A 21,614-nucleotide genomic window follows, 5' to 3' on the forward strand; every position below is an offset into this window, starting at 1 on the left:
CTGTATGTGATGACCACCACCACATTAGCATTGGCAGGGTACCAATGTGCTAAGTTAAATAATTGCATAACTGTGACAGCTTAATGTGTAATGATCTCTGTGATCAAAACTGAAACTATTCTGCCTTGCCTTTTAATTTATGTATGTTCTGTCACTCTAGACATTTACATTTACAAAACTGAAGGTTGTCTAAACTTTAGGTTTACTAAACTTTAGGGGCATGATTTCAGAACCTTAAAGATTGATAGTAGTTTCCCAGCATTATTTTATTTAATCTGCTTTGGTCTGTCCTCTTGAAGAGTCATTGTTCTAGCTCTGAGAATAGAGACTAATAGTCATTATAGCAACTCCCATAAAGTCAGTGAGGTGAGCTGATTTAAAGAAGGTGACCTCACCCACATATAAAGGTTCAATTTAATCTGTCTTAAATCAAGACTTATAATATAAACAGATCTCAAAACCAGCTTGTATTTGAATTATAAACATGATGGAGTGTACAAGTGAAGCTCTGCAGTTTCTAACAGTAAGAGAAATAATTTTTAATTCATTTCTTGTGTGACTGTAACCGTTTTGTCATTTCCTGAGTTGCTAACAGGGAAAGATTAATTTCAGTGGGATTCAAAATATCTGTGTTTCAAAGAGAAAGTCCAGACTTATGAATACACACTAGACAAAACATCAGAAAGCTCTCAAAGTGCAGGTAGAAGAAAATCTTATGCATGGATAAAGTTGCAAAGCTGGAATTCTTTTAAATTGATCTTATTCAGACACTAGTGAGGCTGACAGATGTTGCAGAATTCTCAGTGACTTTTCAGATTTCTCTCCCTTCTCTTGTATTTTATGGCATGGCTTTAAAGAGATCTCCAGAGAAAGCCAGGGATGGAGAGATGTGAGGCTTTCTAATTTGAGGTGAAGTACTGCTCACATCAATGGTCCAGTCTACTGTTAGCAGACGACTTAGCAGGTCACAGGCTATGTGCATTGACATAGATATAAAGAAGGTAGTTAAGTACTTTTCTACCTAGTGTTCAGACCAAGATCATGACTCTTTTTATGACTCTTCATGAATTCAGTACAGCAGAAACTGTTTTGGTATCCATCTGGCAGTATATCCAAACTCCTATCCTGACAGTATTTGATGCAAACTCATGGCCATTGTTTGTTCTAATGGTGATTTCTGCTCTTTCTTTTCAAAGATTTAACCTCTGGGACAGTGCCTCTGCAGATATATTCAGGGGACTTGATGGTGGGAGAAACAAGTGTCACTTACCACACAGACATGGAGGAAATCAGCAGACTTTTGGCTAATGCAGCCAACCCCGTACAGTTTATGTGCCAGGTAATGACTTTACAAACAGAAACTATGCTTTGGAAACCAGCTCTTTCAGAGGCTAAGACAAGTGGGCATAAGTAAAAATGCTTGCCATGAAGTAGCTCTTCTGAAATGAAGAAATGCAAGGTTATTTAGGGATTATCACGTAACCTTAACACCCCCTTCTAGTGAAAGCATGGGTGCTTTTTCTGTCTCTGAAGCACATAGCTGGCTGAGTCAGGTTATCCAACTAACAAAAAAAGAAATGCAGTCAGTCAACACTCACATTTAGATCTTGATGACTTGAAAAGCTTGGAATGACAGAACTTGGTATAACAGAAAGTACCATAAGGAAATAAACTGTTTGGGAATTTGTACCTAAGATGTGAATAGAAAAAAAGGTTCGTTTTATCTGAAGGAAGCAGAGTAACATAAAATTATTCATTTCCTCTTAGCACTTCTTTAACAAAGCCACTTCTCAGTTTTCATATTGTATTTTGCCCAGTTGGGGTACCTGAACCCTATCAGAGGGGTAAAGCTTGCACAAGGCAAGCTCTCAGATGTGTTGCCTTGCTGCCTGCCTGCATGTCCCTGGTTGGCCACGTAGCAGAAGCCTACAGAGTAGTGCTGTTAGTCACCAGTATACCTGGGGCAGGGGAGACTGCGTTTTCTTTACTTTTTAGTTCAAGTTGTGGAGAAGTTGGAACTGGTTGATGCCTCTGCTTGGGGAATAGGCTTGTTTCACAGTGGCTAAGAACCAGCTCAAAAGCCAAACCCAGAGTTTGCACCAGAGTAATTAAACGTGGGCTAGTGCATACTTAGAGCAGGAGGGACACTTCATTGGAACAGTTATAGAAGTAAGATTATGCCTGTCAAGGAAGTAGGAGGCTACAGTTTTCTGTGCTTGCAGTTGCATGAGTGACTTTCTTATTGTGCTCTGTCTTGTTGTGGAGTGTCTTCTGTTCAGTTTAATGATACGCTGTTTCTGGACCAGGAAGCTATTCATGTTCTTTGCTTAACCTGAACATTTCTACCTTCCACATTTATACCTACTGTTTTCTGATTGTGCTTAATAATAAAAACACCATAGAAATCTCACCTTAACTGAATCTCCAGACTCCTCCAAATAAAAGCACTTTCCATTTATCTCTAGGCCTTTAAAATCGTGCCATACAGCATAGAAGCACTGGACAAACTGTTGACTGAGTCACTCAAGAAGAACATTCCTGCCAGTGGTTTACACCTGTTTGGAATCAACCAGCTGGAAGAAGAAGATATGACAGCAAGTAAGTTAAAAGATTCTTGGTTTATTTTTAAACTTTGTATCCATTGTTTTACCTTGAAGTGCCTTAACACTGTGGAATGTGGTACCTGCATAGGCTGTCTCAAAAATCTTGAATCTCAGCCAAGAAGCTAAATTTCTGGTGATTTCTTTATTAGTTTCTATAGAAAGGGGATTGCCCTTTGTGTCAGCTGACCCTTTTTTAATTACATTCATCAGTCTCACTTCCTAAACTGTGACAGATGCAGCTGGGTAGACAGCTTCAAACACAACCAGAGTGAAAAGATGATGGTCCCCAAATGTCTCCCATATTTTCTCCTTTGTTTCTCGCCTATATCTCTGTTGCTACTAGAGAAAAACTTAGATTCTAATGGGCTCCTGTTCTCATAGATCAGAGGGATGAGGAGTTGCCAACACTGCTTCACTTCTCTGCAAGATATGGGCTGAAGAACCTCACTGCCTTGCTGCTTACATGCCCTGGAGCGCTGCAGGCCTACAGTGTAGCCAACAAGTACGGCCACTATCCAAACACCATAGCAGAAAAGCATGGCTTTAAGGATCTCCGCCAGTTCATTGATGAATATGTGGTAAGAGGAAGCAGCAGTCTTTCTGCCTTATCCCACAGAGAGTGTGGGCAGTGGCACCAAGCTTGGCACTTAAGTGTTGCAGGAGAGCTGCAGAAACTGTAAATTGTGGGATCAAAATCTTTGCATTGGGGTAAGTGAGAGATGTGCAGGGAGTCCTTCCAACCTCTTATTGCAGTATGGTGCTCCTCCCATATTCTCTCCACCAGCACAGAGACAACTGTGTTAAGAGTAGGTCCTGCTTATTGACTGTCAAGCTGTGCAGCATAGTACCAGAGCACACAAATCATCTGCACCAGTGACACAACTGCAAGGTAGTGACTAGAATCACTACTAGTATGGATATCTGAAAATCCCAGTAAACCCCTTTACTCACCTTATTTTCACTCTAGCAAAGGTTCCTCTGCACCTCTGTAGAGCATCTTATGAGCTACTGGCCTGACTCTTTTTGAAGGGAAGCGTGTGTAGACAGTTTTGACACACATGCCCTGTGGATTGAGGGCCCATGAGTTGGCATTTGTGGATGGAAGAATATCTCGTAGTATTGTGACTGGTTAAGATGACTGTGCTTGTGACATACTTGGAACTTGGGAATAGGATGGAATGAAACTTTACATTTTGCTCCCTGGTGTGGTTTGGTGAAGATCTGCATTCTTCCCCTGCTCTGTGTTGCAAATATGTGAGAAAGGGTTCTGCTGTCCTGTGAATTAGAAGTTGCCTGTATTATGTGAACAGCTGCCTGCTGTGAGGTTTCCTGTTAATATCACAGAAAAGGGTCTGTGTACTCCCACTCTGGGTGTTACATGCTGCTGCTAATGGCCAAGAAACTGAAACTGAATCTACATCAAAGCTAAAACTTCGCTATCTTGCAGGTGCTCTGCATGTGGCAAGCTTTCCCCCTTATGGTTAGCTATGCTTGCCCCAAAATAGCCTTTGACAAGCATTTGTATTTTTAGAATGAGCTATACCTATGTTTTGGGAGTTTGCAGATATTGGGTAGGACATGAAATTGAAGGGGTGGGAGGCTGTAATGGCTCTTCAGAATGTGTTAGGACCAACTTGTTTCACCTTCCTTACCTATTACTACAACATAGATCTTGAAGGACTTAATCTTTGGGAATGGGCTACCTTTAGGTGTTTTTTTCCATAAGTGATGGGAGAATGAGGTATTGTTTGCTTGCTTTGATTCTCCACATTCTTTATTTAAATGAGACTTGAACTTTTTTTTTCTTGCCCTCCTTCCTCTCCAGGAAACTGCAGATATGCTGAAGAGTCACATTAAGGAAGAGCTGATGCAAGGCGAGGAGGATGAGTCTATTTATGAGTCCATGGCTCATCTGTCCACAGATCTGTTAATGAAGTGTTCCTTGAATCCTGGCTCCGATGAAGAGCTTTATGAATCCATGGCTGGATTTGTCCCTGGTGCTCCAGAAGATCTTTGTATGTATATTCATAGAATCACAGAATCATCGGGTGGTTTGGGTTAGAAGGTACCTCTAAAGCTCACCTCATCCAACCCCCCTGCAATGAGCAGACACATCTTCAAACAGATCAGGTTGCTCAGAGCTCCTGTCTCTCATGCACAGTAGCGCCACAGTTACAGCTTTTCTGCTCTCACCACAAGGAAAATATGCTCCATCTCTAATACTGGCAGCTGATAAAATTGTTCTATACTTTTTTTTTTGATTGCTAGTTTACAAGATCAGGAGCTGTTTCCTCAGTGTTTCGAGGACTCCCTGAACCTTGAGCAAGTAATGTAGCATATAGAAGAGACTAAATTTTCTACCATGTTCTGATTCTCCCTCCTGAGAACCGGCGGCCTAAGGGCACTCTGACTTACAGGCACCAACAAAAAAGATGTGATTTTACTGACAACTGGGAACCTGAAAAAACATGAACTGAGCTTTAGCACAACAGCTTGAAAGCAAAAGAAAGGGAGCATATTGAAATATGTCTACTGGAAAGATTATAATTGAAAAATCATTATTCTAATACAGTCGGTTTATTGCTAAAAATATAGAGCTAATTCTGATAAATATGCAGTTGTTTAACTTTTTCACTGTTCCATTAATATTCTGTGAGGCCAATTGCAAATATTAAGTTAAATACCTATGTTAAGCAATTGTAAATTTGCTGTCATTACTTACCTGCCTATTTGGTCTGGCTTTATCCCACTGATATATTTTATGATTCCCATGATGAGCAAAGAATCTAGCCTCTTATAATTTAAGTACCTCCATAAGGACTTCTAGTGTTTCTGCAGGTTTTAAGTGTGCTGCCTCCAAGGAAAAGTTTCCTTTCTGAAACACTTTTGCTTATAGGCTATATTGGTCCTGGGCTGTCTTTCTCCTCTTTTAGATTACATGATACTATAAAACACATTTTCCTTGATTATTGAGTCCAGAAGACTCTGTCAGTTCTTTGCCTGAAATCATAGATTCTTTTCTGCGAAGTTTTGTTTGGTCGCTGCAGGGATAATTTTGCTACCAAAACCAGGATTGTTCTGCCTTCAGGTGGAGATAAGCAGTAAGTCGGGTTGGACTTGTAAGAAACAAAGCTGCTGTTGTTTGCAGTAATGGGGGTGAGTTTGCAGATGTTTGCAAGCTCTGCCTGCAATCAGTACACAGCTGAATGGAGTTGATTGACGAAGCCTGTGCAGGGGGAAAAAGCATGCTTAAAACTACTAAGCCCAACTTGTCTTCTTCAAGCCCCGAAATGCCCATATCTCCCAGAAACTATGCAGGGGATATTCCTTTCTTTCATGTACGCAAATCAAGCTCCCTGTAATTTATCACTTTTGAACTGGACTCTGAAAAGCCTCTCCTGCTTCTTCTGGAGTTCTAGTATGTTGCCTCTGCACACAAAGCTCTGCTGCCTTCTACTCAGGAGTCTTTTATCGAAATTCTCTGTTTTTCTCATGTAGTCTGTTAGTCTTTGCCTGAAGAATATTTACAGCTTGTCTGAAAAGTGCTTAAAAACGACCTGTATTGTAACAGGTAAGTTTAAATTGGCACAGTTCTTGACGCTTAGATTGGTTCTCTCAAAGTTAAAAGTGTTTCATTATTATTTAGAACACAAACAATACACAGGCAAACCCCCACTGTAATTAATGGGAGTGCTGGCTGGTTTAGAACTGCCATCACAAATAAAGGATTCAAGCTTTTGTACTGACTTAAAGGTTTGTGAGGATGAAAAACTCCCTAGGAAATCATAATTAACTTCTACTGAGGTACTTTCTCTAAGAATTACTCTTATGTGAATAGATATGACTGTGGTGTAGAGGACAATACCTGGGCTATTTTAAGTGTAGCCATACTGTGGCAGTGTGCCTATTTATTGTGGTCAAGGCAGGCTTCCACCTCAGCTTTTCAGAGACTGATCAAAGGAAGGTTAGATACCAGAGGGTCAATTTGTCTGGCAGGAACTGGTTTGAGAATAAGGTAACACAGGACTGGAGCCATTGTAATGAGTTAAAAGTCGTAGCAAATACTTGGATACCAGAGTGTTCTGTTGTATTTTTCTTCACACTTCTGATTTTTCAATGCAATTTTATATTTTTTTTTCTCTCTGCATTTGGTCTTGGGAAAACATTTTCAGAGAAAGTGCAGAAGCTGTGCAAGGGCCCAGTTTTGCTTAAACTGACGCTGCTTAAGTTGCACACGCCTGTGTTGCATTGCTAGTTGTGCCTTTAAGGTTTGGAATAACTGATAAAAAAATGGAGAAGTTTTGTTCATCTACAGAACACTGCCTCCCCTCCTCTGAAGGGGAGCATTCTTTCCCAGATAGGTTTTAATGGCTGATATAATGCCCTGAGCACTGTAGGTCATAAAGTATTCCTAAGCACATCAGTGGGACCTCACTAGCTCTTGCTGTACCTAATTTGCTGTTCTTTATTAAGGAGTTTGAATTGCCTTCTATAATTTTTTTATCATTAATCTGATTGTTCCTTCCTCAGAAGAGCACTCTCCTCATGCTTCACTCTTACTACACTTTTAAAATACTTGTACAGTTAAATATAATTTTCCAGAATTTGCTTCAGGTTTGTGCAGGTTGCAGGTAAACGTAATTTAGATGAGTCACACAGTAGCTGAACAGCAAAAAGGGAGGGTTGCCTCCATCATATCGGGCTGGTACTGGGAACTACAGCATCAGATAAAGTGCTTTCCTTGTTCTGCTTTCCTTTCACCAGCACCTCCTGCTGATTTTTGCAAAACAGTGTTTTGAGTAGGCTGCAATTGAGCACAGGAGGAACTCTGAGAGCAAGGCCTCTTCAAAGTGCTGAAAACCTGTTTGATTTGTGTGAAGATTAAAGAGTGTGGTTTGTGTGTGGTGTTATGCTGTTTTACTTAGGGAAAGAGGCTGAATTCCCACTGTCCAAGGTCTGACACTGACAGTAGCTGAGAGCTGGTTGAAAGATCTGGACTCATAACACTGTTTCTATATTAATGAACTGTGTGGACACTCAGACTCTGTATAGTGTGAGTTTCATGCAGAGATTTAATCCTTTAACCTAGAGAGTTTCAGCTGACTAAAGTCCATTGTCCTGTAATTTGCAGACCTCTAACACCTAAAGAATAGATGTTAGTTCACATATGAATAAGTCGTGATGCCCTTATTCTACTCTCTTGCATATTCCCTCCCTCCCTCCTTCACCATTTTATTGAGACCAGACTTTCAGCACACTGATTTTTATTTTTGCCTTAGTTAATGCAAGAAACAGTAACCTTGTCATGCTCGAGCAAGCTGAGAGAACTGTACCCAAAAATATAACTGCTTATAAAGTTCTGAGTTGTGATTTATGCCAACACGTTGAATCTTTTGTCTTGCATAATGAAAAGAGGTCTCTGTAAAGAGGTAGCTTGCTTTGTGTGCAGGAATACCTGGCATCTAGTGTTTACAAATGTTTACAGGGGGAAGAGTGATCCTACTTTCTAAAGGGTCCCCACACATGGATATTTTAGCTGTTGTGAAGGGTCTATAGGTCATAATCCATCTTCTGTATGTCTATTTGCAGGTCAGTTGAGCTCCCTTCTGCAGCTTTAAACCCTGCAAAGGGAAACTGAAACTCTCTGAATAAATATCTTTTAGCTACTAAATTCTGACTTCTAGGAACTGCTTAACCCTCTTCCTGCTAACCCTTCAGACCAACTTTCCCTAGTAGCCTCAGGAAAATCTGGTGACCTTTCCTGTAATACCCGTTTGTGTGTGCCACCTTCTTGTCACTTCTGTCTCACTAGCCTGTTTTTGTAGCAAGTGGAGCAGGTGGTATCACTTACAAATTGGAGAACTTCTTTTCAGTTATGGTATATGGATGAGGTGTTAGGTCTCCTCTGTAATGCAACAGGCCTGTGTTCAAGAAGGTAGCGAGGTGGCTATCTTGTCTTCTGAGGAGAACTAGTTAGCTGATTAATTTAACTATACTATGTGATAGAAAGCAAAACCTGCAGTACTCTGCACTGATGGTTTAGTAATCCTGTGGAGCACAGCCAAAACTGGGAAGATACTGTTTCCTACACAGAGAATGAAAGGAACTTTGCACACCTGTCATGTTCTGTTCTGCCCCCAAACCCATAAAGAAGTGGCTTTCCTCTGGGCTGGTGTTTGCTACAGGTTCATTTCTAAAAGCTAACTTAAAAATAATCAAAGTGGCTATAAGGTGGAAAAATCACTCTACAGAAAACTTCAGGTCTATAGTGCTGATTCTTTAGCATGCTCAAATGTCAAATCTGTGCTTTCATGTAATGCAGTGACACTTACATGAACTTTGTATTTAGTTGATGGTGAAGAGATTAGCTCCAGCAGCATGCAACGTGGCACGGACAGCAGAGCTCTTAAGAAGCTGCTGGTGTGGTTAGTCCACACAGCATGCAGTAGTGCTGTGGCTATGCTGGAGGTATTCCTGTGAAGTTAAATCTAGGTTGAGTGCAGTCATATGACTGTCAGTGAGTCCTTTGACAATTGGTGATTTAAAAAAAAAATGAAAAAAAAACAAACACAAAATCTTGCTGGCATATTCTTATTCCTTTTTCATAATCACAACTTTGCAGGAAAGTAATAAGAAATATTAGAAAATATAAAAATACATTTATAAAAATATTTCATATTCTCACATATAACCCAAACCATCTAGTTTATATAGCAATAGAATTATGACACAGTAATAGATATGCCTCAACAATTCACTTAGTAATCAGTCTTGGTTTTAATATCATTAGGAGCATGGTTACCTAACATTTAATTTTAGTTTTAGGATTAGTTTTAGGGTTGCAGTGAGGTTGACCCTTTTTTAAAAAAAAATCAAAATTCTTCATGTAAAACACTGAATTAACAAAGTATCTTACTGTTTGCTGTCACTCCTTCCTCAATATGGATTATCATCTGACCCCCTAAACACCTTCCAGTCTAACTAATTAACTCAGCCAACTGTTTTGACTTTTAGCTAATAAACAAAACAAACACTATTTTCTGGGTCATGGGAAAATTGCCTTTAATGTCTTGCCTTGCAAAATCACAGGTTTTCTCTCGAGAGCCCTGTGCAGAGGCCAAAACTTTAATCTGCCCAACATACTCTCAACAGTAACCAATACTCGGTGCCTGCTTGAAGCCTTGTCAGAACTTCTCAACAGCAGTGTTAGTCACCCTCAAGTGTAAGCATCAGGCAGCTGGAAAAGATTTGTGCAGAGTGGACTGAACATGGCAACTCAGAAGGCTTGTTTGAGGAACATGTCTGGTCAGTTGCCCAGCTTCTTCTTTGGTTGTCACCACAAACCAAAGGTCCAGTCAGAAATACCACATCAGTTTATTATATTATATTATATTACATTGTTCCACACATTTAAGTATATAATTAACAGGTTCATCATTCTGATTTTTTTTTTTCAGATGTAGAGATGCTTCAGTCCAAACCAGACACTCCAGTTGCTGGAGATGAAGTTTCTTTAACTACAAAAGACTCCATGCTCCGCAGGTTTTTAGAAGGTGAGACCTGTTTGGAGGGAGGGATGGCAGCAGCACAGTTAAAGCAATTAAATAGAATTTGAGATTTCTCGTTCATCTCTTAAGGATAGGAGATAGTCCACACTGTTTGCTTGCCTCAGACAAAGGAACAATTCTCTTTAGTACTTTGTAGACTATCATAAATAGCTTTTGGAAACCAGTGCTCTGTTTGATTTGTTAACTATAGTATGTCAATTAACTGGAATTAATTAAACTAATTGTTCTTCAAGTTCTTAAAAAGAGTTAGGAGGTTTTTCACTATTTCTTCACCAAAACAGGTGGTACAGGTTTAGTGGCAAACAGTTACATGCTACTAGATGTTCATGACTTTATCAAGTCCTGTCCTGTCCTGAAGGGCTTTGGCACACTAAAGTCACTGCAGAACTGGATGCTTTTGCCTGTGAAATAGCCAGCTTGGTAAAAATGTGGTACATAATGCATCTGGAGGGATCCAGTGTTCAGTGAAGTGACCAGGTTGTTATTCTTACAAACTGTACTCTGTTGTAGGCAGTAGCATGGATGTGCCAGATTCAGAGGAAGTTTACGAGCCATGTGGCGAAGATGTGTACTGCCCAGTGGAACAAGATACTTTTCCACAGGAAATGGCTAACAGACCTCCAGTCCCTGTTCCAAGACCAGAGTCTAGTTCTCCACAGCCAGACAATGAGCTGTACATCTCCAAAAGTGAGTTGGGTACCAGTGGAAATGTAGACTAGTCAACTCTAGTATGGCATTGACATGAGCTTCAGTTGCCAAATAAATGCCAAGAAAGCCTACACTTTTTGAGATCCCTGTATTATTTGACTCTGGAGTGGGACCACCTTTGGGATCCAATTTCAAATATTTTTCATCTTCTGTCTACTCTGAAAATATGGGGATATTGTATCTCAAGACTATGGCCTGAGCTTGCTCTTAATGAAAGAAGTAGGATGACAGATTACCCCCAAATGGTATAAACAAAGCCAACTACAAAAGAAAGATCCTGATATTATGACACAATCAAGCTAATAAATTGAGACATTGCTGTTCTGTCATTGATTCAATCACATTTATATAGGGCATGATCTCCCTCTGAGATGGGGTTTAATTGAAATTAAAGAAGACTGTGCCTCTTAGTTTGCTAGACAGTTTTGGAAATCTTGGTCATATTTCACAAACATTCTCACAAGAACCACAGTACCATGTGAGAGAGTAATTTCAGTGACTTCTCCTTCTTCCCATGGCAGGATTATGGGGAAACCATGTCCAGATTTCTTTTAGAGGTGACTGGGCTAAATTCTTTGAGGCCAATAGAAAGGGAATTCTTCTGTACAGATCTTTGTTTTCTTTAATGGACTTAGTAGGGTAACAGAAGCTGTAATGCACTACAGAATTGTGTGCTTCCCATATTCATCCGTGCTATTTCTGTCTTCATGAGATGCATTTCAGTATCTAAAGAAGGTTTGTTTTGCAGTTTTTGCACAGAAAGCTCAAAGACCTGAGAATCTTTATGTCCCTAGAGGAAGGATTAAGAAAGGTAAGTCAGAAGTTCACTCTGAAAATCCTTCCAGTAGTCCAAAAGCAGATCTGCTGAGATAGCTTCATTTGCATGAAATATGACAGAATAGACTGTTTTACAAAGCTCTGGGGATAATAGTCCTTTATGAATGACCCAACCTTTTTGACCTCATGTGACATTGGAAACTTTATAACTATATCCTGTTATCATGTACTCTACATGTATCCCCTGTCTTGGAGTTTATCCTCAGTCAGGATCATAATGGTCATTGAAGTCCTTTTTTATGATGTGAACCATATTACTTCATGCAAATGATGTCCCTCTTTTAATGTTCTGTATATGGCCACTCCTTGTTAATCATTATCCCGTGATTTCACTTCTAGTGAACCGATTGCCATTGCTCTCTGCACCTCCAAACCTCTGTCCTCATACTTTCACTTCTTATCCTGTGCACTATCAGAGTGCCTGGTACCACATCTAAGCTTTTATCTCATGTGTTGGGAACTCCTCTTTATGTTACAAATGAGTTACAAAATGCCAGCATCAGTAGAATGAGTTTTCAGTTTCTGGACTTATGCTGTACAAATTACCTAGGAAGAGTCTAGGTTTGTGACTGCCAAGGTGAAAGCTCTGTTTTGTGGATTGCTGAGGAAGCTGAGCACTTTAAGGAATACATTTTGTGATGTTCACTTAAATTATGTTTTTAAGAACAGAGATTATCTCCGGGAAATATCTGTGTACAAGGCTGCCTCTCAGCTGGGCTTTTAGCCCTAAGGAGTAGCAGGATGGCCTAAGAACAAAACACTTCTTAGAAAACATTCAGTCTGTAATACTGATAATTTTTTTTTGTTTTGCATCTCTGCTATATCAAGGGTGCTTGAGCTCTTTCTATTCAGTGAGGAAGGCAGATGCCACAAGTTCAATAATACTTTTGGTGGTGTTCTCTCTTCAGAGACAATAGTCAGGCCTGTAAGGGACCTGTCTCAATCAAGCATATATGATCCATTTGCCGGAATGAAAACCCCAGGCCAACGGCAGCTGATTACATTACAGGAGCAAGTGAAAATGGGCATACTCACTGTGGATGAAGCTGTACTTCATTTTAAGGAGTGGCAACTGAATCAGAAAAAGAGATCAGAATCATTCCGGTTCCAGCAGGTACAGACTTACTCTACTGTTTAAGAAATACATCTGTCTCTCTAGGTTATATCACAAGCTGTTTCAGTGCAGGTACAGTTCTTTCCCAGTTGGAGCAGGAAGACTGCTAACTGCTAACTCTGCTAACTAGCAGAGTTCTCTCCTGACATGGAGGGGCTGTTCCCAGGCAGCAGCAAGCAGGTAGCTGTTATGCAGATCTGTTTGTCTTGCAGCAGCAGTACTGTTAGTTTTTGGAGATCTGTGCACTCCGAATTGGACCAAATCCAGTTGGCTGAATTACCTTTCCAGAGGTCACCTAGCAGCTACCTGCTGGCAGGGGACTTCTGGGATGAACATTTAGCTTGTCAGTTCTCATCCATTTCAGCTCAGTGAAGACTGTGTCCCAGATGGTGTGTTGGCTGTGAAGTCCTAGCTGGTAGATGGTCTGATCCCTCCCTGGGTGTTTGTTGATGGCTCCAGGACTGTTCTTTGCAGCTGGGCAAGGTCTAGCAACAGTCATTAGTAAAAGCGGGGTGTTTGGGTGGCTTAACTGAATGAGGGAGTAATTTTGTTGGCAGCAGCAGCATAATGACTGATGTAACTAGCAGTCATAGTTTAAAATTTTCGTTCTTAAGTTAGAGGCTCCCTCTTTAAAACCACTGCTTGCTTCTTTTGGAGCCTTTTGCTTGTGCTGTGGCAGTCTGCTCTCATACTTGAGGTGCTGGTCTCCAGTGTGTGACATTGTTTTGGAAGCTGTCAGAAAAAGTCAAGGCTTTTCTCCTCCTCATTCTCACTTGGAAGGATCTTCTCTATCCAGAAACAGTCAGAGGAATCCCTTCTCCTGTCAGTGAAGAACGCAGTGCTACTTTAGTAGTTGTCTGTAGAAGAGATGAAGTGGTATGCTCTGTGCCCCATCCCACGAGCAGCTTTCAAAGTCTCTGCTTCAAATCTTGCTTCATGGTACAGCAATTGCTTCACTTGCTTTTCCACTGATTCCACCATATTTCCTCTCAGATATGTACATATTTCCCTACTGAAAAAAGTTGTCTTTTTTCTACCCACCTTTTCATACTGTAAGGTGCAGTATGCTGCCACACAATGGTGAAGAGACTTTGCTCCCAGTTACATTTCCAGGTGTCCCCTCTTGCTTCACTGGGGATGTCCTGAATTCTTTGAGTTGTTCCTCACACTCTGGGATGCGTGGCAGCCTTTTCTGTCCCTGCAGTCAGAATTACCTGTTTATTAGTACAGAAAGAACTTTGCAGTTAGTTGATTGTGTGTCTCGTTTCTGTGCCAATGTCACAGTGAAAACAGAAAATAGAGGGAGTTCTACACCCAGTGTGCTGCTTATCTGCAACTGAGTGTGTGAACTTGACCTTAATGTACACAATGAACATCTAAAAAATCTTGGCTTCTGAAAGGCACACATGGGTTTCTGAAGGGAATAGATTAAAACCTGTTGACATGGTTTGGACTTCAGCCAGGTCTAGCAGGCTTTGTTACAGCTTGGTTGCAAAGTTAGATGAAATATAATATTAGTTTTGTCAGAAAGCTGCTCATCCTCCTTTAGCCAAAGCCCTGAAAAACATATCTTGTGATGTTTCTAGGAAAATCTGAAACGTCTACGAGACAGCATAACCAGGAGGCAAATGGAGAAGCAAAAAAAAGACAAAAGTGCAGGTAACAGTCTCTGATTCACACATTCTCTGCACCTAACCATATTAATAGGCTCTTCAGGCAGAAATATGACCGTGTATATTGTATTTCTGTGATATTTTAACATGCACATCCATGTGCCAGTTGGCAAAAGCATAGGGAAGTTTCTTTACTCCTCAGTTTCACAGAAAAGGAAAATATGCCCACATCTGTGGAGTGCATCTTGATTCATTCATGTATAGTTATGATTGCCCTTATGTGTTTGTGTTTAACTTTGTTCTTAAGTGCAAAACTGTCTCTCAGAGGCTATAATTGCATAGATCCTTCTGAGCTGTTCATTTTTCCTTCCAGATTTAGAAATTACAGTACCCATTCGACGTTCTCATAATACTTTGGGGAGACCAGAATGTGGAATATATGAATATACCCCCAGGAAAAACGTTTTTCCACCAAAAAAGGAGTTAAAGCGAGGAGACTGGAAAACAGAAAGCACATCCAGCACAACAAGTAAGCAAGCCCTGAGTGTCACCCTTTCTACAAGAAAGCTGCATGGAAAACACTTCCCCAGCCTGACCCTCAAGTCAGCTCAGGGGACAGGACTGCTGTTCCTGAATCCCAGCACTGACACTGCCACCCCAAACCCTGCATGCCTCAGGCTGGCTGTTCTCAAAACTGTAAAAGCAACTCCAGGTGTACATCAAGTGGTTTGGGCATCTTGTGTGTGCATCTCTGCAGGAGGAGAACCTGAAAGCTGAGCAAAAGATTCCCTTGAGTTTTCCTGGGGAAGGCATACCACCTGTCTGCAGTTCTGAAGAGTAGATGGCAGCTGCTCTCTTATTGAAAAGGATGCTCCCGTGCTGTGACTGCCAGCAGGCTGTGTGCTCTTCTGGCCTGAAGGGCATATTCATATTTCAGGCTGGAAACCAGTCTCTACATGTCATTTCCTCAATTGTTGTAGAAAAAGGACAGCATTTTTCATTGGTAACTGTGGGACCTCTTGAGTGACTTGGACAGTCAGCACATTTTTATTATCTTTGGTTTTCATTAGGTTTAATTCGTGCAAATTAAATCCCTGCATTCTTGCTCTTATTGCAGACTGAGCAATTCTTGCAGAAAGCATTAGGATCATTTTGGTCCTCTGAAAGGAAAACTGAGTCCCAGTGAGATTACTGCCTTTGACTCTTGGCAAGATATAGCTGGCACACATCGAGAATAGGTGCCAGAGGAAGCTGACTGAACCAGTAACTTGCATACAAGCAGTTGTGAGAGAAATGTTAAGAGTCTGCAGAGTTCTCTGTGTGCAGCTTGGTGCTCTTTCTCATAGTGTGACTGTGAGAATGGACCATACCACAGTATTTAGCACTCTTAAGTGCTGCTGTTTGTACCAGCTGATAAAGAGAGTTATGTTACCAAAGCTAGTAGGGAGGAGGACTGCATCTTAGGAGAAAACCTCTAGCTACCATTTCAGTATAGAGGTTTCTGAACATTAGTGTCTCAGTATTTCAGTCCTATAGAACATTATCTGTTTATGACTGAAACCAGCCATAACAGTGTAGGATATGTTTGTGAGTTGCTGTCACTTTTGGAGATGGCATGACTGATTGCAAAAACAATCCGTCCTCTGAGTCCATGACGGTTAAATGGGTTTGTATAGATGGTTGCTGAAGGTTGTATGAACAAACTTGTCATTTTAGCTTGGAAACAGACTAGGAAACATTCTTGCAATGAGTGAGGGTTGTTGTGAGAGGAGGTGGTAAGCACCTATTTGGAACAATAACCTCTCAATCAGTCACTTATTCCAGTAATAAATATGTGACAGTGCTCAGAGCTGTCTACCTTCACGCAGTTGTTAAAGATATGGGGACTGATAATTTAAATATACATAAATGCTGGATGTGTAACCCTTGTGAAAATATTTGCCTGACTTGCCAGGTGATATTGGCACCAGATCTTTTCAGTTAAACCATGCTTGTGAGTATTTAACAGAAGACTGGATCTAGATAGGGCAGAAATCTTCTAGAAAGAAAGCATAATTAATAGCGTGGCCCTGTGGTTTGTGTTGTATGAAATGCTGCTCTTTGGATCCTGAACATGTGAAAAATAACAGTGGAAATAAAGAAGCATTAAATTATGTGTGCAAGAGTTAAGCATGAGGTTAAAAGAGCCCTGAGTTAGTGATTTGCAGTTAAATCACCAGAATTTAATAATCAGTTTGTTTTGTCTTGCTTACTCACTCTAGGTAGTGCAAGTAACCGCTCCAGCACTCGGAGCATATTGAGTGTCAGCAGTGGGATGGAAGGGGACAGTGAGGTAAGCTCTCACCTCTGCTATATACTGCTGTTCCTAAGTACATGGCTTTGTTTTCATGCAAAAAAAAGGAGCTCAGAGATGGCACTGCATTTGCAGAAATGGAAAAATGTAGCCACTTCTGTTGTGAAGCTAGCAAGAACCAAATTTTGCTGGTCTGTAAACACTTCTCTTTGTTTTGTAGGACAATGAAGTCCCAGAAACAACTAGAAGCCGCAGCCCAGTTGCCCACCAAGTAGAGAGGCTGCCTTTCCCAGAAAGGCCTCCCAGAGTGCCTCCTCGAGGTGCAAGCAGGTAAAACTAAAAGGCAGCTCAAAAATGAGTTTTCCCTGAATCCATATGGAAGCCTTGGACAGAAAGTGAGGCTGGCAGCAGGGCAGGAAGCAAGTGTATCTTTGAACAAAATCTACCAGACTCTTATCTGTCCAACACACACTGTTAGGAATTGTAAGATCCTTGTTTCTCATCTGTAATACGTGGAGGAATCAGTTTCCTAGTTGGTAACATTCCTCCTGCAGTGCTGTCACTGAGGTTCATGCACGACATCACTAACTTTAACTTGTAAACATTCCAAACAGGCCAACCGGTGCAAGTCTGTGAAGTCCAAGCCCCAGAAAGTTATCTCAGTACAGATACTAATAAAATTCTCCAGCTGCTAAAGCAGTAATTACCACTGTGTGGGTGCAGCAAGTTCTGTATGTTGGCTTGGCTCTGGCAAGGAATATATTTGGAATTTATCTGTAGTCTGTTGGAAAAAAGACTTAGAATCTTTTAATCTCTTCCTATTGCTTTTCATGCAATGTTCAGGAGAAAGCTACCATACTATCAAAGTTTTACTCCAACCAAGTATTATAGTATCTCTTTACAGTAATAGTAGAATTACTGCAGATGAAGAGCAGAAGAAATAGCTTTGACAGGAACAGGGCTTTGGCAGCTTGGCATCTGCTCTGTTGCTGAATCATTGATAGCCTGTTTTTCTTCTTATATGACTATTGCTTGTAAAGTATTCTCACATATGATGTTATTGCATACAATGTGTTATTCCAGAACTCTATTTTCTACTATTTTTGCATGCATTTTTATTCTCTGTCTTTTTATAGGCCTGTAAGTTGTGAAGACTTTTATCCTCCACCTGTACCACCAAGAGGTCGCTGAGTTTCTCAACATCTCTGGAATATGAGATTTTTTTCTGTTTATACATGTGTTTGTACAGATATTTTTTGGCTGTCTTAAATTATTTATAAGCAGGACCAAAATGTTTTCATCCCCTTCCTCCTCCCTAAAGCTCTGGTGACTTTCCCCATGATTTTCACTGAGACTTCTTGGCCTTCTATAACATTTTTTAGTTGGAAGAATTTTGGTGCTTTGGGGCTTCATGAAAAAGTATCATGGTTGGGAAGGAGAATGCTGATGTGTGTCCTGGGAGCCCTGCACCGACATGAAGTTTCCTTTTGACCAAGAAAGCACACGTGTCCTTTTAAGAACTAAATGCTGATAAGCATTGTTACTAAAACCCTCAACATGGTCTACAAGGGCTTGACTGGAAAACATACTTGAAAAACTAAAGAAAATGAGTTGTTTGAAGAATGCTCATGACAGCAGGAGCAGGTGAATATACTGCTGTTAGGCAAAACATTTTGGGCACAGATATACTGACCTTTCAGAAGGCATGGCATCCCCCTCCAGCAATCATTAAACCACGGGAGGATGAGAAATTGTCTGTCTTGAAGAATGTATTTTGCATACAGCCTTGAAAATGCCTTTTCCTTTCCCTTCCCTCCTTGAAGAGGACAGACATTAACAAGGGGTTGTGTGTGCTGCGTTTAACATGAAAATTTCCAAGGTAGTTGGTAAGGAACCTGCTGTATCACAAACCAACTGTACTTAAACCTTTTTTTGTGGAGGGGGTGGGTATGGTGTAACAAAATCACATGACTGGCCTCTCAAATTAGAGGAAGGAACTGGTGGCAGTACTGTGTTCTGTATCTCTTACATGTGGTCATCGTAGAAGCAATATGAAGGCATTTCACCTCATGCTCAGAAATAGTTCAGTGAGTCTCCAGTTATCAGTGCACACACCTCACAAATACCAGCTGTGTTTTAGTTGGCTGCAGTGGAAACAGGCAGCCTGGGGGCTGGACTCTGCTTGCTCTACAGTTCCTTTCTAGCAATGTGAATCCACAACAGCTGTGTCCAGCCTTCTTTCTGCCTGAGGGCTTACAAACTTAAGGAGGCTTCCTGGTTTGGCTCTCTTCCAGACCTTGAAATCTTCTGTGCATATCCTGGCCCTTGGGGCAAGTATAGGTCTCTGGTTGTCCAAGAGTGACACAGATGGGAATTCTTCAAGATAACAATCAGGGCAGAGAATTAAGCAACATTACTTACTTGGTTTTCAAGCCATTCTCCCTCTCCCAGCCCTGAAAAAGACATAAATACACCTGTGTTAAGTGATCCCTCAGATGCAGGTAGGACACATAAAGCTTCTGTCCGATCAGGTCACAGAGTTGCAGTTCCTTTCTCTTGCAGGGTGGCAAACCCAATGTGTGAAGCTGCAGGAGTGACAAGACAGCAACTGTGACTCAACCAGCACTGAATAAAGGTGGAAAAGCCCCTGCTGCTTTCAGGGATATAGGCATATGCTAAATACCATCTATGCATTAAGATCACAGTGTATGACTCCAAATGCAGTTTATATACCCTCTCCTTTTGATTGTAGAGGGGTGCGGGTGTTGTGCTGCAAGCCTATAGCTACAGAAGCATCTTTCTGTTTGGGTTTTTTTCCTTATTTAAAGGACCTCAGTGCCTTCTCCAGTAACTCTGGCACTATAGACTCTCACTGACAGTTTGCTCTTTGTTCACAGTTGTCAGGGGAACGGTGAGGTGGGAGCTGCCTTCCTGTGCTCCCCTTTGAATGAAACAAGGTTTCCACCACTATTAGGTCAAATTGGAAGCAGGGAAGGAGGTTTTGATGCTGAAATGAGGAAAATAGTAGCAAGGATAAGTGAAGGAATTTGGGATAAATGAAATAAACCAAAAGAGGACATTCAGCAGCTTGATTGTCTTCAGCTGTCCCATGCTTTGGTTTGCACACAGTTCCCTGGTTTTGTTTAAAAATTCCCCATCTCCTTAGTGCTGGCTGCAGCTGTGTCCCAGAGCTTGGAGACATGATGTGATAAGAGGAATTTATCTGCTTCCACATCTGTCAGACACAGCATAAGGTAAAATTGTAGGATGTGGGGAAAACTGCAATAAGGCAGGAAATTAAGAGAAAAATATAAAAGTGTATCATGCAGAAGATTTCCTTTCAAAGCTGTTGGACTGAAGCAGTCCAGGGATCCATCTTTCCAAGCTAGTTTTTAATGTACTGTACTTAAGGGGTTGCCTCTGCACAATCCTGATAACATGTCTGTGAACTGGATTTTTATTGTTAGTGCTGTGGTGAGATGGTTTATATCTGAATTGCTGAAAAGCAGCTCATAAGTAGCCTTTCAGTCCCTGTCCCATTTGAAGCTCTGATACTTCCTTACTCTGACCTGACCTATCATACAAAATCAAATGCTAGTGGGACTCTGCTTTGGAGGAGAGGTGAGCTGGGACAGCTGGACCTGAGGCATATTATAAATGCATTCTGTTCAAGGCCCTTCTGCACTGCCTAAGGGAGGGAAACTGAAGATGCAGCTGTAGTCTCAGCCATTCCTGCCTCACTTCTGCTGGATTAATTAGAGATCTCACTGACCAGCAATCACCGCAAAACTATCACCCTATCAAGGAGAAAAGGAACAGCACTAAAACGGCTTCACTGTTAAATGCAGGTAAACAATTGGGATGCAGGCTTGAGTTCCAAGTCTCTTGCAGGCCAGCAGAGATGCCCCTGCTTAGGCACCAAAGTGTATGTTCCACAAAGGTTGGATTCATGTAGTTGCTTTAAACCTCGTACATCTTAACATATGGAGTGTTTGTATCTGTAGACTCCATTTGTGCTGGTGAGCACGTGGTGCACGTTGCTTCCACCTGGGATAAAAAGTGTGCTGAAACTGAAGCTCACAAGAGACCAGAGAAGAAAACTGCGTGCAACCGATTGTGTTAGTCAAGATTATGCTTGGGAGGGAGGGAATGAAGAGTGTTTCTGATGGCCATTAGAGTTCAAGGACTGAACAGATAATAAAATTGCTGGTAAAAGTTAGTGGCCTGGCCAGCTGTGGGGGTATCAACCAATCCACCAAACTCACCTGGCAGCTGCTGGCCCAGAGAAAGTGTCTGCTCTTTGTATAACATGCCTTGAAAACCCTGCTGCAGCAGATGGCTCTGGCTGGCCCTGTTGCTGACTGAGGCTTAAGTACTGAATAAACTGAAGATGCTGAAGCCTCCTCTCTCTGTCTCCCAAGGGTAAGCTACTCTGTTTTGGACTGAGATGCAATGACTAGAAAGAAACATATGGTGTTACCAAAGCTGTCTAAGTTTTCTTTGTGTGTGTGTAGTATAAGCAGGGCTTTTGCATAGGTTTTGGCAAGTGTCTCTGCCTGCAGGGACCTTTTACCAAAATAGGCAGGATATGGTAGATGCTCTATCTGGAAAAGGCTTTATATAAACGCATCTTGTGAAATATGTTCACTTTGGTAGACTGACTGTGTAAGACCACAAAGAGAAAAGCTTTTAGTGTAAGTATGGTGGTCAGTGGTAAACAAGAAAATCTGTTTTTGCATCATTCCTACAAAGCATGGATGGCAGGTACCAGCAGAGCAGTTCCTGCCTTCTGCTTGTGTCCCTCGTTGTCTATTTGTTGGCTTGTGCAATATTTGAGAAGATGGTGTAGCCCACCTTTTTTTTTTAATATTACATCGG

At 41.2% G+C, this 21,614-nt stretch overlaps 1 protein-coding gene across 1 annotated transcript in view; it reads left to right on the forward strand.

Moving 5' to 3' along the window:
- PIK3AP1 (phosphoinositide-3-kinase adaptor protein 1) overlaps positions 1 to 21,614 on the forward strand; it is a 40,703-nt gene extending 19,089 nt beyond the window's left edge. Inside the window, exons 5-17 of the mRNA XM_027719301.2 lie at positions 1,197 to 1,339; positions 2,466 to 2,598; positions 2,985 to 3,181; positions 4,429 to 4,618; positions 10,061 to 10,156; positions 10,682 to 10,858; positions 11,628 to 11,690; positions 12,625 to 12,830; positions 14,417 to 14,489; positions 14,817 to 14,972; positions 16,705 to 16,775; positions 16,957 to 17,066; positions 17,873 to 21,614. Coding sequence (XP_027575102.1) covers positions 1,197 to 1,339; positions 2,466 to 2,598; positions 2,985 to 3,181; positions 4,429 to 4,618; positions 10,061 to 10,156; positions 10,682 to 10,858; positions 11,628 to 11,690; positions 12,625 to 12,830; positions 14,417 to 14,489; positions 14,817 to 14,972; positions 16,705 to 16,775; positions 16,957 to 17,066; positions 17,873 to 17,927 — 1,670 coding nt within the window. The 3' untranslated portion in view covers positions 17,928 to 21,614. The remainder of the gene's footprint in view (positions 1 to 1,196; positions 1,340 to 2,465; positions 2,599 to 2,984; positions 3,182 to 4,428; positions 4,619 to 10,060; positions 10,157 to 10,681; positions 10,859 to 11,627; positions 11,691 to 12,624; positions 12,831 to 14,416; positions 14,490 to 14,816; positions 14,973 to 16,704; positions 16,776 to 16,956; positions 17,067 to 17,872) is intronic.

This window comes from Pipra filicauda, unplaced genomic scaffold (genome assembly GCF_003945595.2).
Source record: "Pipra filicauda isolate LSUMZ 115617 unplaced genomic scaffold, ASM394559v2 scaffold96_size2947999_pilon, whole genome shotgun sequence".
NCBI lineage: Eukaryota > Metazoa > Chordata > Aves > Passeriformes > Pipridae > Pipra > Pipra filicauda.